This window comes from Xenopus laevis, chromosome 3L (genome assembly GCF_017654675.1).
Source record: "Xenopus laevis strain J_2021 chromosome 3L, Xenopus_laevis_v10.1, whole genome shotgun sequence".
Taxonomy (NCBI): Eukaryota; Metazoa; Chordata; class Amphibia; order Anura; family Pipidae; genus Xenopus; species Xenopus laevis.
In genome coordinates this window covers 113,806,274-113,823,277 of record NC_054375.1, presented here as the reverse complement: position 1 = coordinate 113,823,277, position 17,004 = coordinate 113,806,274, and the positions used below count along the sequence as shown (strand labels likewise).

The following is a 17,004-nucleotide window of genomic DNA, read 5'->3' as shown; positions in this document are numbered from 1 at the left end:
TCACCCCCAAAATTGCCCACCTCAAGACTTCCATGTTTTATACATTGTGACACTACAGAGAAGTCTAGACTAATAGGCATCTGTGTGTTGCTTTTGCATTTATGCTTTTTACAGTTTTGAATTTCTGCTATTTTACTTTTGTACTTAGCCTTTATGCGGTTACCTAAGGTGGGACTCAAGCACTCTGTCCATGCTCTTATAAAAGGGTCTGGATGTATAATATCCGGTCCAGTAGTGATCTTCACGATCAGCATAAGAGAAAAAATCTCCACTGACCACAGGAAAATCAGGAGGTTTCATTCCAGGCGAGACTCCCATCCTCTTGTACAGGGCATCAAAGTAATCAGATAGTGTTCCAAATTGAGCCTGGGAATAGAATCACACTTCTACATATCAGCATGTTCTTGAAATCTGTTTCATGGCATGTAAAAGAGGAGGCCTGCAGTGTCAGTGGTTCAGGGGATTAGCTAAATATACCAGTGGTTCCTCCAATGAGAAACTGCTCTGCATATGCAGCATTACACCCTGAACCCTCCACCCGTGTGCCAGCATTTTTCTACGGTGAGGACAGCCAGAAGGGAAGAAATCACTTAAGAGTCCTGCCACTTTAATAATTAAAACTATAGAGTAAAACACTACAGGGCTCATTTACAAGTGCAGTGTGCAAAGTGCAATCAGTTGGGTGCAATTTGCAGAAATGCAATTGGACGGATATTAAATTTTTGGTGTTTTGGCTTTTTAATTTCTGACAATCACCTTCAAAATGACCCATTCCTTAGCTGCGACTTTTCTGCATCAATTGAGGAGGGCCGCTGTGGGAACCCTGTAGCATCAACTAAAAAGACCAATTTGCCAGGAAAACAAAGGGGAGCTGCCTGCTTGGCCCTGCAAACATAGATCGATTGCCCTGGGACCGACAAAGATTTTTTAACCTGGCCGATCAATTTCCGGACAGATGTCGGCCGAAAAATCGTAAGATGTTCGAATCCCACTAACCGCACGATAATTTAAAAGGATTGGTTGGACTTGGCTAAAATCGGTCGTTCGGCAAGTGAAATCTTTGCATCTATGGGGACTTTTATCCTGCTCCTGTAAAACTGTGCAGTTGCTAATTAGATCTATAAAATAAATCACTTTTGGCAAGTCCTGTGGAGTGTGGTGCTGTGATCTTGTAAATTTTGCTTAACCTGCACCCAGGCAAGCTGATACACATATTGGGTGTGCTCCTCCTAGTTACAACACTATACATTCATTATATCTGTACAAAATAGTGCAAAATAGAGGGCTAAAGAACATTTGTTTTCTAACTGTTTGAAACATGCTGCGAATATTTTCATATGCTTATCGCTCACCTGAACATGGAGTTCTGGATGCGAGTTCATGTAGTCAAACAGCTTCTGATAGTTGAGGAACTGAGCGTCCCACTCCTGGATTTTATCATAGCGGAAATCATCTCCCAGTGGCACCAGCACCACTTTACTGCGATACAGCTTTGATTTCTTCTTGTACTGATCCAGGAGAATAATGGCCCTATCAACGCAAGGAAAAAAATGGAACATTGTGAAGAGCAAGTAAAAGTGTCTGATTCCAAGTCTGGGAACCTGGAAAATCTGCCAACAGTGTCTGACTCTGTGCCGTTTCCTTGTTCGATTCAGATAGTAATCTGAAATTTAGATGCAGACTCTGCTTTCCTGTTATATTGTTCAGCTTTAGTACAATAGTCAGATTGACTAGCTCCAAATCTTTTTCTTTACTAACCTTTCAGCCAAGTTGGAGTCTGTGATTGCTCTTGGTGGCACTTTCCATGGACAATTTATTCTCCCACCTGGAAGGCGCCTAAAGTCAAACTGACAGCAAATCTTTGGGTCAGGGCCACATGTGTGTGGAACATCATAACTGTAGAAGGGCATCATGTGACAGAAGATATCAGTGCTGGAATCTGGGTCTGTAAAATATATCAAAGGGTTGTTATTCTTGAGTACCAGCCTGCAGTACCAATATGCATGCAAGCATACACACAACAAAATGACTCATTAGTGAAGATTAGTGGTTGCATTTGCTGGCATTAAACCCATGTATCAGGCAGATTTAGGCCAACAAATTAATACTGTAAAGGGTCAGATGCTTAACTCTTTATGGGGCTTTACCCTACAGCCCCGTCAGTGACTTTGTCACAGTCCCTTTCCCAACAACTCTGGTAATACACATGCAATTCTCTGACATGACTGGAGGGGGCAGATTGAGTGTAGGATTAGAAACAAGGTGCTGCAACAGGCCAGGCTGGAATTGAGTTCAGGCAAAAGTTTTAAAGGAACAGTGCACCATTGAATGAACATGTTTTAAAGTAATTAAAATATAAGCTAGTGTTTCCCTGCACTGGTAAAACTGGCATGTTTGCTTCAGAAAGACTACTATAGGTTATATAAATAGGCTGCTGTGTAGCCATGGGGGCAGCCATTCAAGTACAGGATACACAGCAGAGAACAGATGCAGTCTGCAGAATACCATTGCATTATATAACAGAGCTTATCTGCTATGTAACCTGTTCCTTTTCAGGTTGAATGGCTGCCCTATTGGCCACACAGCAGCTTGTTTATATAAACTATAGTAGTCTTTCTGACGCAAACATGCCAGTTTTACCAGTGCAGGGCAACACTGTTATATTTTAATTACTTTAAAACACGTTCATTCAATGGTGTTACTGTTCCTTTAAAACTTTTGCCTGAACCCATTTCCAGCCCAACCTTGTTTCTAATCCTACACTCAATCTGCCCCCTCCAGTCTTTCTAAAGCAAACACATAACTTTTACCAGTGCAGGGCAACAGTACATTATATCTGATTTACTTTAAAACAATTAGATTTTTTGCGGTTACTGTTCCTTTAAGAACCAGCACACCTTTCATATAGATTTTGCCTAATATTGGAAAGACAACAACAACTTTTACATGGTCTCTATGTTGTTCTATGGCCGTCTGTTCAAAATAATTCAGCCACAGAAAACTATATGAATGTTCTGAACACACATTTCCTCATACAGGACTGCATACTAAGAGAATATGAATGGAGCATATCCAGTAAACGTTCAGATAAATGACGGGACACTGTGGAGTACAAATATCATCAAAGTATGAAAATTTAAATTAAGAATTGTTAAAATTGTACTCACTTTTTCTTTCTCCAAGGACTCACCAAACTGTTCATTATGCTCTCCTGTGAACTACTCCTCAACATCTCTTAGTTAGCATACATGCTATTAAGACTTGGCTCAAGCTGTTCCCCTTTTCTGGAATTCTCTTTAAATGATCTCCTAAAATGAATTTCTTTAGCTTACTGCTATTTCTCTTTCCATTCCTTCATGATACACTTTAAGTCTCTGCCACTTGCTAAAGCACAATACTCAAAGTCACATCTATTAGCTATTTCTTTACACCCAATCTTGACCACCTTGTGTTTCATATCCTGTGCTTATGGGAAGGGTCCTCTTTACCTCTTGCATCTGTCTTGATGCTTTATAAATAATGACATGTCTGTGCAGAAGGCCATTTCCAGAATATTCATATTAAAATAAATCAGTGGTAGCTATTTTAGTTGCTGATTTGCATTTAATAAGGAGGGCTGCTAACAAGCTTGAGCTGACATGATGATTGACAGCGCAGAGGCTATATATAGCAGTTCACCCCTTAGCAAAATATTCAGGACATGAGCCAAGAACAATCAAGGAATCGTCATACCCCATGTCTGTCTCCACATGAACTCCAGGCTCTGTGTAGCTGCAAAGTGCTTCTTGATAGAATAGTGTACCCTCTGGATCAGCATGCTGGTTAGGTTGGAGAGCCTCAGGATATACGGCATTGTAGAGCTGTGACCAAACGGGTCCACTGCCCACCCTGATCTTGGGGTGACATCTGAAGAGAGTAAATGATGTCTTAATTCAGCATATTAAACAAAAATATCAGCACTGTGCAATATGTTGGCACTCTAAAAATACATGTTAATAATAAAGAGTTTCCGCCTAAAAATTCGGAAGGGGTTTTTTACAGTGAGAGCTGTGAAGATGCGGAATTCTCTCCCTGAATCAGTTGTACAGGCTGATACATTAAGGTGGCCATACACGGGCCGATAAAAGCTGCCGACAGACCAAGTCGGCAGCTTATTGGCCCGTGTATGGGGGCCCCCGACGGGCTTCCCCGATCGAGATCTGGCCGAAAGTCGGCCAGATCTCGATCGGATGGGGTTAAAAATCCCGTCGGATCGCGGCCGCATCTGTTCGTTGATGCGGTCCCGCGATCCGACCGCCCGTTTGGCGAACGCTAGGATCCGATCGTTGGGCCCTAGGGCCCACGATCGGATCAGCCCGATATTGCCCACCTCAAGGTGGGCATATCGGAGGGAGATCCGCTCGTTTGGCGACATCGCCAAACGAGCGGATCTATCCGTGTATGGCCACCTTTAGAAGGGGTTGGATGACTTTTTAGCAAGTGAGGGAATACAGGGTTATGGGAGATAGCTCATAGTACAAGTTGATCCAGGTCCGACTAGTCCGATTGCCAGGATTTTTTTCCCCCTCTGAGGCAAATTGGAGAGGCTTCAGGTGGGGTTTTTTTGCCTTCCTCTGGATCAACTGGCAGTTAGACAGGTTAAAAAAAAAAGTTTAATGGTTGAACTTGATGGACGTGTGTCTTTTTTGAACCAAACTTACTATGATACTATGTAATAACAAAGCTTTAATAATACAAAACACTCCATATAAACAATTTAAAAAGAAAAAAAAATTACATTCAGAGCATATCTGATGACACAAGGAATGCGAATCGCTGTTGGGGAATCATACACAGTTCAAAGTTGCTCGAAGCTTCCGCATGGTGAAACTTCGGGCTACTTTGGAAAGAAGCTGTGTCTTGTATGTTTCCCCAGAGGCGATGTGCACGCTAGACGCTGAGAAAGCATTTGAGAGAAATTAATCACGGGATGACCAATCTCCCTTAAGTTCAGTATTTAAAGAATGCCTTAACAGAAACCTATAAACGCTACTTAAATGCTGAATCTACACTGTTCATAGTTTGTTTCATCGCTCCCGGAATTAATCCCTAAAGCACACTTCTTGTATAGAAGATGATCAGGTGTGCAACTATATCTACCCACACACGAACAGACAAGGTTGCATAGCCAAAAAAAGATAGTGAAGAAGGAATACAAGATTTAATTGTGTTTAATGTTGGTGATATAACAGGGAAATAAATCTTTATTATGCTAGTTTGTCCTGCCTCCAGTGAGGAACAACTTAACCCCAGTTGTCCTGCGTGGATAGTTGAGCGATTAGAGAAAATAAATTCTCATTATGCTTCCTATCCAGTGCACTGTAAACCAGGCAAATGGTCTTGGGTATGCAGTTATTAAGTTTATTAGCTACATATGTTATGATTGTAAACATAAGTATGCACTCCCAGATACAGGGTTCCCTACCAATGTTTTTCTTCAGCCACTGATGACCCTCTATCATCTGATCGATCATGGCAAAGTAGTGAGTGTTGGCTTCATCTGGCATCACCCAGCCTCCTGTCGTCATCTCCAGCTGGCCGCTAGCAACTAACCTACAGGCAGCAGACAAAGAAAAAAGGAAGGGCTCTTCTTAAAAATTCAATCACAAGAAGATCCACCTTCATAAAAATTATAGAATATATTCTGCTCAATTTCGAAAAAAAAACCAAAACATTTTAATAGATTACACAGTTAGTTTGCTTGACAGTTATAGCCTGTGCTGGCAGACACCCCCTAGAACGTCCTCTACCTCGCACATCATTCAGAAGAACAGTAACAGTAAGTACCAGGCATCAAGATATGTAGCACAACCTGCACAAAGGACTGTTCCAGAGGCAAGTATTCCAACTGTGCAATTTTGAACGATTGCTCTTTAACTTGTAAATGACTCCTACTGACTTTAGAGAAAGAAAATAGGAGGAAAAGGGGTAGAAGGTATAAGATTACACAACTTAATTAATAGTGCTAAAAAGTGTGTAAGGAGGGAAGGCACTACAAAGTTCCAACCATATTTGCAAATAATTGGTTCAGACAACGAATACATGTTAAATATGTGCATAAATAGAGGGAACTCAAAACTATAAAAGCAGTGCATCTATGGTCCAAGTACAACATCCAGTTATGGAAATCCATAGTTTAAAAAAATAGATTACAATATAACATTTTAACAAAAAATCTATTTGATCAGACATTGAAACAAAATACACAAGAGTGTTATGCTGAGTTGCCAGCCACAAATCATTTACTGTATTAAACGGAGCGATCCCCAGGCTCAATATGAGCCCAGTTCAGTGAGCTGCAGGTCTGCCCATGGCCTCTCTTTTAAACTGCAGAGCAGAAAACAGGGATTTCAGACAGATACCTGCGCACTGCAGCTCGCTTTTGGGAATTGATGTTGTCCCACCACTTTGAGAAGAAGGAGATTTCAGACCAAATAAACTTTCGCCGCGGATCCTCGTGCAACTTCACTAGCATGTTATTCAAGATATGCTGCGTCTGGTCATAGTAATACTTATCAAAGGTTTTGATCCATCCTGGTACAAAATGGGACCAAAAAATATTAAACAATTTGTGCACCTATAAACTTAATATAAGGTTTGTCACATATTAAGGGGGGGGAGGTAATCTGTAAAGCTATAAAACATTTCAACATAATTTTTCCCCACCCACCCCTTTTTTCTGGGGAGAATACTGCATACATTACATAATTGTCTGTTCTCAGCAGGGTAATAGGAGCTGCAGGTTGGAAGCACTCTCATAAAGCCCTTTTTATTACCAGTCCCTTACATCTCAGACACAGAAATGCAAACTGCAGCTCATAAATTGCATTATGGTAGAATTCCTTTATACCTCTGAGCATACTGACCCTGTGCATGATATTTTGAATTACTGCAATTTTACTTCTGCAAAGTCTACTGCAATATAAATACAGGTGCAGTGTTATATTTCTTTCTCACCAGGGTCATTGTGTGAATGTGGAACCACAAACACCTGCAGCGGTTCATTGTCCCACTCCTTAGGGTCATAGGTAATATCAAAGCCTTGTTTCCAAACACCTCCATCAACATTATCAAAAGGCAACTGTGCGTAAACATCAATCATCTGCAAGACAAAGTAAATGCATTCGGAGCACAGAATAAGTTGTACGAAAGGAAATGTAAACCCTTGAAAGAAAATAATGTGAAACTGCACAGAGAGCTCTTCTGAGCACTTTTGAAATTTACTTTTTCTAGTTTTCAAGATATTAGTACTTCTACACTGCTAATATATTAAAAACAAAACAACAGCACCACTTTTTGTAAATAAAAAGAAAGCATTGTGATGTGGCTCAACTTAGAACCGAAAAGAGAAATGTCACATGACATTTCTCTGCTCACTACATCTTCATTTTCTTAGTAGAGCAACATCACAAGACATTCTTTCTTCCACTAAATTTCCAACTGAAACGAACATTCAGTTGAATAGCTACTGGCGGTAGAAAATTAAGTTGGTATAAAAAAAAAAGTCTTGTGAGGTCATGTGCAATTTTTCTTGTCAGCTCTAAGCTGAGCAACATCTCAAAACTTTCTTTTTTTCACTAACTTGATATTCTTCCAAAAAATGTACAGCACCACTTACCTGCAAATCTGTCTTTTGCCTCTTATTTGCCACAGAAAACTGGCAATCCTGAGGAGAGACAGAGTAGAAGCTGGGTCTGGGGTCAGGTGGCATAACCCAAGTTCCATTAGGAGTGTGGTATGGAAGCAGAATGGGCTGACCGTCAGCATTGGCGGTCAGTTCTAGAACAGAGTCCTTGATGTGGCTGATGATCTCGTGGTTCTCCTCTAGGAGCTGCTCAAGCTGCTCTATACGATTCTGTAGGACAGATATCTGGCTCTGGGAGAGAATACAAAGCATAACACTGTGTTACTGTTACTCACACTACATATACCTGCAGGCTCCGGCCACAGTATATTAATGTATTTTACATTATATTTTGTTCTCCACTGTTAGAGGACTCATGGGAAAGGCATATAACATTTATCATGTAAAGTAAATTTACATCAAGAAATCCATTATATTACGCTCACCAACACACAAGGCTTGCAGGGCCCTTCCCCATGGGCTCAAATGGACAAACCCACATGCCTAAATGAAATCTCTGCAAGCAATCTTAAGCAAATTCTCTGAGGCCTAAAAATTCCTACAGTCACCAAATTCAAGTTTCCAGTTGACAGGACTCCAATGTAAATATTTTATGGCTTTATATCACAGGTCAGTGATGCACCAGGAAAAAGGACAAGAATGCTAATGCATTTTTGTGCAGGATTCATTATTCAGAAACCCAAATAAAACATTAAATATTAAAATCGGTCTCTAAAATCCATGTGGTGCGCAGCTCATTTATACTTCAGTGGCACATGGAGGGGGGAAGTGTAATGTTTTATATCTAAATAGATAATACGGTTACAATAATATTCATGCACATTTCAGCCTACAAAGGTACATTGTTCTATTTATATTCTTTGAGCACTGTTCTACTTTGGAAGAATTACACTTAAATCTTTCTCTCCTACCCTGGGAAAGTTGCCACCGTTCTGTCTCCTGGGTGGGTCGTGTTGCACTTTGTCCAGCATGAGATACAAGGAGAAGACAGCCACACAAAAGATGGCTGCTCCACAAACAGTCACCTGCTTCTTCAGTTTCATCCCTGGGAGCCGAAGGAGCCGACCTGAAACAGTAGGATCAAACAATTTAAGGCGAAATAACCATTCTCTATAAAACACGTATCAAAAGCAGCTACTGTGCATTATATTATATTATATTATATATGTATACCACGGGCTGTTGGGATGCATTTGCATTCCAAATTGCACTTCACACACTTGCAGTTGTAAATATCCCTTTTGGTTTTCTGGGGTAAGCGTACAGTTAGTGCCTTTATTTTTATTTGCAATACTAAGGGCACATTTACTAAAACTGACCAAACTCCCTTCCACGATTTGATCAATAAAAAAAAACAAATCTGAGCGACAAAACCTGAAAACAAAATTGAGCGCCAATTCGTACCATACAAATTGTCCCCTGAATCTAACGGACTTTCCGAGTCGCTGCCCAAAACACTGACTTTATCAGATTATCCGGCACAGATCACAATGTCAAGAAACATCTTTAGGAAAATCTGGCATGGACTTCTACATGGCCTCAACAGGTTTGATATTTTCAAATTTGGATTTTTAGAAGCTATGGGGTATGATAAATCTCTATTTATTTTTTCTGCGAAAATGTTTATTTTTTCCCCCCCAAAACCCTCGACCATAAAAAAATAAATGGTTTAATAAATGGACTAAAAGTATGTGGATTTCCAGTGCAGTGTTTTTACAATTCGGTAGTGCACTGCTGTGGGTTTTTGATCAAGTCAAGAATCTTCTATAAAAATAAACATATTTGTGTTGCCACTTAAGAGACAAGAGGCTATTCTAATCAGTTTTATTTCCAAACATAAAATATATTTCTAATAGGTTTCTTTATTTTGCGTAGTAAAATAAAATGTTTGGTTCTTGTATAATAAAATTTCCAGTTCACGGCTAAACCCCCCACATAATGGACTAACAAAACAGTCACACCAAGGTGACGTGAGGGGCTTGTATACTGGTCATTTAATGATCTACCTTGCAATAGTAAATCATGGAGTAGCTTAAAATGTCCTTGTTTGCCTCAAAACTAGATATTTTTTAATGATAGAAACAATAGGTAAAAGGTATATTCATTAATTTTCAAAAAAATCGAATATAAAAAAGCACCAACAAATAAAAACATGGAACGAATAAGAATATGAAAACCTTGAAATCTTGTACAAATTGTTGTGCCCTTACACTAAGGAGGAGATTTATCAAGGTTCGGGTGGTTGTTTTCTATGAAAATTCCAGTTTACGAGTTGATTATTTTGGTCAAAATTCACATTTTCAGGTTTAAATAAAAAGATTATACCCCAACCTGGAAATAGCTTGAATCTGAAAATACACCATCTAAAACCTGCATGTCGGAGTCAATGGCAGAGGTCCCTTGAACCATTTATAGATGTTAATAGCTTTTATGATGTTTACGTTTTTCGGAGGGTTTTGCTGAAAACAATCAATTCAAGTTTTTTTAGTTGAAAACTTAATCAATTAAAATGTTTGGGTTTCACGACTTGAACTTGCTGAATCGAGGTTTTCAATTAGAGTTTTTTCTTAAAGGAACAGTAACACCAAAAAAATGTAAGTGTTTTAAAGTAATGAAAATATCATGTAGTGTTGCCCTGCACTGGTTAAACTGATCTGCTTGCTTCAGAAACACTACTATAGTTCATATAAACAAGCTGCAGTGTAGCAATGGCAGAAATTGAAAAATGGCTATATGGCACAGGTTAACTAATGGATAAAAGATAACACCATTAGACAGACAGAGCTTATCTGTTATCTGCGGTGTAACCTGAGCCTTTTCTCCTTTGAATGGCTGCCCCCATTGCTACACAGCAGCTTATTTATATAAACAATAGTAGTGTTTCTGAAGCAAAAACAGCAGTTTTACCAGTGCAGGGCAACACTGCATAATATTTCCATTACTTTAAAACACTTATTTTTTGACGTTACTGTTCCTTTAAATTAGAAAAGTTCATTAGAGTTCACTTGAGGTATAAAAAAAAAAATTCTAACATTCGTCATTTGACAAATAACCCCCTATATATCTATTTTTTTGGTGGTCTAAAGTAATTGGTCTAAAAAAAAAACAAAAAACAAAAACAACTTTGATTTGTGGAAAACGAACCCCCCCCCCCCCCCCCCCAGATTCTCAAATCCACCAAAGGAAAAATAGATTAAACCAATCTTTCACTTATAAGGAGCAGGGGGAGTCTGAAAAGTAGGTAGCAAAATGCTACTAAAATGTAGTTCTCTAAAATATATATGACAGTCAGTGAAGAGACTATGTTTTGATTATTGCTAAAAAAACAACCTCTATTGACTATTTGAAGGAAAATAAATGTGGACCAGTAAAATGTTTCATCTTGGGCTTCACTTAGCTTTAAATCAAAGAAGATCTACGCTATAAAATGATCAGCAAAACTCAGGCTCTTTGCATTTGTTCTGCCCTGTTAGAATTGGTTTTCATGAATTATTCTTTATCAATGCACAACGGAATGGGAAATAACACTTAGTAATAAGGATTCTCTCGAGTGAATATTTCATTCTTCTTTTTTACCAGTGCAGTAATTACTGTTAGCTCGTTGGCTTGCTTAATCGTTTCTAGAAGGTGACTTTTTAAGAAATACAATTCTGAATATTTTGCAGGTTTAACAGAATATCCCACACGTTTGCAAGCAAGCCATAATATTTTCTCTTCTTGTTACGCAGTGTAAAACACTGTTGTGTCCTACTTGGCCTAATCACTTGTTAATGATAGGCTACACGGAGGGATATAATTAGCCAGTACTTCTAGATCTTTGGCAGGAAATGCATATGGTTGGCATATTAGAGAGGCAAGAACTGAGCAGAGAACGAAGATTAAATCAAGTAGGAAAAAAATAAGAGCATAGAAAGCAAATGAGACTACAATAAAAATTTTTAAACAAAGGCATGCAATTAATAAAGTTCCCAAACTGTGCCTTCCATGTATTAATAAAAATGCTTCTTTTATCCAACCCTGTGTAACTAATGCAAAGAATGGTGATTAAATTAACACTGTCCAACAACTATCAATAAAGATAAGAGCATTAAACCACCCAACACTCTGTATTCAATCTAACTATCATACTTACTTATCGTCTATAGCTTGACTCTGATCAAAACATTTTGATTTACTGAACTGGTTTAGACAGTCCGCATGCTTACTCTTACCACTGTGTTTAAATTAATGTAACAACTAGTAAAGACTTATGACCCATCATACCGATAATACCTAGGGACAGTGTCTTAAGCTGGCCATAGATGTACAGATATAGTCGTGCGGCGACGAATGATCAGAGATTGATCATACATTAAGTACGGCTGGATCCACCATTAACGCAAAAAAAAGGAGATTTTGTGTACTCACCGTTAAATCTCTTTCTCTTCAGTCGCTTGGGGGACACAGGGACAGTGGGGTATAGCTGGAACCAATAGGAGGCAGGACACAATAAAAAAATAGAAACTTGACCCCTCCTCCTCCTGCTATACCCCTCCTCTGTAGGCAGAGACACTCAGTTCGTACCAAAGGAGAAACAGGAGGTTATCAATAATCAACAGAAAATCTGATAACTAATTACAAGAAGAACAGTCTGAAGCCAAGAGAAGGCCTCTATTCAGGGAGGGAAGCCCTGTGTCCCCCAAGCGACTGAAGAGAAAGAGATTTAACGGTGAGTACACAAAATCTCCTTTTCTCTAGGTCTGCTTGGGGGACACAGGGACAGTGGGGACGTACCAAAGCTGTCCCCTGAATCTAGGGCGGGAAGTAGAGGCCTACGTGGAACCAGCCACTGCAGCCTGAAGTACCTTCCTGCCATAGTGGGTGTCAGATGCCACAAGGTGCCAAACTGGTAAAATTTGGCAAAAGTATGGATCGAAGTCCACGTTGCAGCCTTGTTCCGCTGAGGCTTATTTTCGAAAAGCCCTCTGGTGGAATGTGCCCTGATTGATCTGGGGGAACCTGACCCTGTGATGAATAGGATCTCTGGATGGCCTGCTTTATCCATCAGGATAAGGTGGTCTAAGGACAAGGAGTCCGATAGACGGATGTCCTCAACCCGGTGCAGGTAAAACTTGAGGGCCCTAACGGGGTCGAGGGTGTGCAGTGCTGCTTCCTTAGCATTGGAAAGGGATGGGCAGAAGGTAGGAATCGTAATTTCCTGGTTGAGGTGGAAAGTGGAAACCACCTTGGGAAGAAAAGAGGGAGAAGTATGAAGTACTGCCATGTCGTTCCGGAAGGTCAACAGAGGAGACCTACAGGATTGGGCAGAGATCTCAGATACTCTCCGTGGCAATAGCCAGCAGAAAAAACTGTTTTCCATGTGAGCCACTGAAGTGGAATAGAATACATGGGTTCAAGGGGAGCATGTTGCAGGGCACGTAGGACTAGGGTTAAGTCCCAATTTGGCACCGGTGAAAGTACCAGGAGCTTTATGTGGGCCATTCCCTGAAGAAAAATCCTAACATCTGGGAACAAGGCGAGAGTTCTTTGGAACAGGATGGAAGTGCCGAAAACTGAGATTTCAGTGATCCGAGGGACATGTGCAGGGACAGTCCCTCCTGTATAAGGCCAGAAGGAGTGGAGTGGAAAACTTCAGTGAATTGAAACCATTACATTGGCACCACCAATGGTAAGTGAACCAGACCCAATGGTACATCTTGGCGGAGACCGGTTTGCGGGCTGCACGCATGGTAGAATGAGAGTGTCAGAGAACCCCTTCCATCTTAGAATCGCAGTTTCAGTAGCCACGCCATCAAATTGAGGGTGGCAGGACAGTGGTGAAGGATTGGACCCTGAGAGAGAAGGTCCAGGATGAGAGGCCAAGGTTCCTCTAGTGAGAGATGTACTAGATCCTAGACCCAGGATCTACAGAGCCATGTTGGAGGATGAGAGTATGAGTTCTCTCTGAAGTTTCTTGATCTTTCTTGGAATGAACGCAAGATGGAAGTCCCAGGGAGAGGTGAGGGCGTCTGCCGCCAGAGGGTCCCTGGACCTTGCAAAGAAGAGAGGAACTTTACGATTGTGATCGACCTCTGGCGTCCCCCATCTTTGAGTGATCTTGAGGAAGATGTTGTCCTTTACAGGCCACTCGCAGGGATCTAGGGATGTCTGCTGAGAAATCTGTTTCCCAGTTTAAGAGACCTGGAATGAAGATGGCTGACAGGCAAGTCGGATTGCCTGTATCTCAAGAAGGTTGATGTGAAGACATTGTTCCGATAGAGACCAGCGACCCTGCGCTGACCGACCCTCTGCACTGCTCCCCAACCGGAGAGGCTTGCATCTGTGGTGAGCAGTCACCATTGTGGATCCCCTAGGGGTCTGCCCCTGGTCAGGTGACTGGTTTGCATCAACCAGAGAAGAGAGACTCGAGTCCTGCGGGATAAACGAAATTCCAGGAGAAGGGATTTGTGCCTCCAGGCCGCAAGAATATTCCACTGAAACTCCCTGAGGTGACGTTGGGTGAAGGGAACTGATTCTATCATCGAAACCATGACTCCCAACACCTTCATGTAGAATCTCGCGGTGTGGGACTTCGAGAGGAGAGACCGCACGAGGGTCCGCAAATGCTGGACCTTGTCACTGGGAGAGTTTGTGTCTGGGTGTTGAACTGCATCCAGAGGAAGACCATGGATTGGCTTGGGGTTAACGAGGACTTGTCCAGGTTGATGAACCAACCAAACTCCTGTAATCGAACCATGGTAAAGTGCAACGCCTGCTGGGCCACTGCAAATTAAGGTGCCTTGATCAGGAGATCGTCCAGATAAGGAGTTATGGAGATCCCCCTGGTGCGGATTAGAGCAGTGGCCACCGACATGATCTTGGTAAGACACGAGGGGCCGAGTTCAGGCCAAGGGGAAGGTCTGTGAGTTGGAGGTGGCGATTTTGGAAGGCAAATCGCAAGAATCTCTGATGGGGACAGAAAATTGGGGCCGCGATGACAGACCTGAGGAATTCCAACTTGAACCTTCGCGGTCGAATGAAAGTATGGAGTTCCTTGAGGTCCAGTATTGGCCGAACAGATCCATCCTTCTTGGGAACTACAAACAAGTTTGAGTAATAGCCTCGGAATCTCTCCTCAGTCGGAAAAGGGATGATGACCTCTGAACGGATAAGCTTGCCGATCGCGTCGTGCAGCGCCTGAGCCTTTTGATGCCCCTGAGGATATCTGGACATGAAGAACCGGCGGGGCGGGAGAGAAGCGAATTCTAGGTGGTAGCCCTGACTCACGACCTTGTGTACCCAGGCGTCTTGAGTCAGATTCTTCCAGGAGTCGGCAAACCTGCAAAGTCTCCCCCCCCCCTACGGCTGAGTCGCTGAAGGGAAGTAGGGGTGAGTAATGCAGACGTGGACTTGCGGGACTGCCAGGATGGCCTGGACATTCCACTGAAGCGTCCTCTGCAGGTGGTGGAGTGTCGTGAGAGATGTTCTTGAAGACAAGTCCGCAGTTTCATCCAGAGAGATCTGCGAACCGATACCGACAAGTCAAGTCGGCTGAAGTTCTGCTAATCACCTGTAGCACATCGAGGGAGGCTTCACATAGGTAGTCAGCCTCCTTGATTTGCGAGGCCAAATGAGCGAGTTCTTCACGGGGGACCCTTGTGGCAATCGCTCGGCATAAGGCGTCCGACCAAGTTTGGACGGCTCTACTTACCCAAGCCGAGTCTAGAACAGGCCGAAGGGAGGTACCTGAAGCAGAGAAGAGGGAACTTAGAATGCCCTCAAGCTTCTTGTCCATGGAGTCCTTGAAGGAGGCTGCATCAGGAACTGGTAAAGCAGTGTCCTTAGATAGTCGAGAGACAGGCGCGTCCACTGAAGGTGGGGAGGTCCACTTTTCCGTTAGTTCCTGTGGAAAAGGATATAGTTTGAGAAAAACGGCGGTTAGCCTGGAAACATCCCTCTGGCTTGAACCATTCCTGTTGTATAATTTGCTCGAGTTGAACATGAGAGAGGAAAGGAAGGTGAGGACCTGCTGCGGCGCTTAAACAAGGAGGTACTGCAACTAGGTTCAGGCTCCTTTAAGTGAAGGGTCTCTTATACTGAAATGAGGGAATCAATAGCCTCGGAGGACAGTTTGGGGGGATTCCCCTTACTCTGGGTCGGAACTGTGAGATAGTTCACCATCAGACAGAGCCGGATCCTCCTCGGAGTCAGGTGGCAGGGATGAAGTAATGATGGACTCCGCCTCACACTCATCCTCGGAAGGAGAGGGGGCTCTACATTTTGGAGGCTTAGGCCGAGGCTTATCTAGCCACGGGACTCCACCAATTTAGGAATGCCGGCGGCAAGCTTAGATGCCCATTCTGGGGGAGGCTGGGGGTCCAGGGGGGTGGAGTCCCTGGGCTGGCCTGATGGGTCCCCATGGGAGGCTTGGCTTACCTGAGGACGGAGTTCTGACATTTCCGAAACTGCATCAGGTGGCTTGCACGTGGAACACAGAGGGTCCTTGTGACCAGATGCGGCATTTGGCACAAGCTAAATACTTAACCGATGAAGTAGTTGCTGGCCTGGAAAAAAGGTTATCACCTGTACCTTCAGACATGGTGTACACAAGCTGTTCCTGTAAGAGAGGAATTAAGTTAACAATATATATAATGTAGGTTATATATATAAAACTGAAAATGCCTCCCCATGGTACTGCTGGGAGTAAAGCCTTGGAGGGGAGTAAAGGCTGATAAGGCAGTAATTACAAAGCCTGCTGCCCTGTGGCAATAGCTAAAAACCCCACAGTGTCAGAAGTACTGCCCTGTTGTAAGAATAGCCCCTCCCCTAGCAGTGACATATGGTGCAGACGCACGCCTTAGAAAAATGGTGCATAAGGCACTGGCGTGCACTTTTTGGGTTGCGCACAGGGTGCATGTACAGTAAGTGCAAAATCTGCCCCAGCCGTTGCCTCCCCAGGTAGAGTGAAAGACAGCCCTGGTGAAGGGCAATAGTGAGGCGCAACTGGTGCTAAGCCCACAATAACTCACTTGTGCTGCTGACAGTGAGGACAGTAGGAAACATAAGTGCCATTCCCATTCTGGACAATTTGTAGAGATGATTTGGCAGCTGTGCTCTCAATCTCAGTAAGCCACACCCGCTCCAGGTGTAGGAAATTAACTAATTAGCTAGAGAACTGAGAGAAAGCAAGTGAAAAGGCAGACCTTGCTGCTAGGTGCTCTTTATTGCACACAACATGTTTCAGGCCAGAAGCCCTTTATCAAGTGCCTGTGTGTTTGCTGGAGGCTGATTAACATACTGCCTGGGTCTGAACTAGTGACCTGCAGGTTGCAACAAAGTCT

General features: G+C 42.5%; 1 protein-coding gene across 3 annotated transcripts in view; it reads right to left on the bottom strand.

Annotated features, from left to right (window-relative positions):
* man2a2.L (mannosidase, alpha, class 2A, member 2 L homeolog) overlaps positions 1-17,004 on the bottom strand; it is a 51,301-nt gene that overhangs the window by 18,541 nt on the left and 15,756 nt on the right. For all 3 annotated transcript variants that reach the window (XM_018250924.2, XM_041585064.1, NM_001092096.1), the window contains 9 exon segments: positions 8,596-8,750; positions 7,658-7,915; positions 6,997-7,141; positions 6,402-6,573; positions 5,465-5,592; positions 3,733-3,906; positions 1,759-1,945; positions 1,353-1,530; positions 164-366 (listed from right to left, as the gene is read on the bottom strand). In XM_018250924.2, the coding sequence (XP_018106413.1) occupies positions 164-366; positions 1,353-1,530; positions 1,759-1,945; positions 3,733-3,906; positions 5,465-5,592; positions 6,402-6,573; positions 6,997-7,141; positions 7,658-7,915; positions 8,596-8,727 (1,577 nt within the window). In that variant the 5' untranslated portion in view covers positions 8,728-8,750.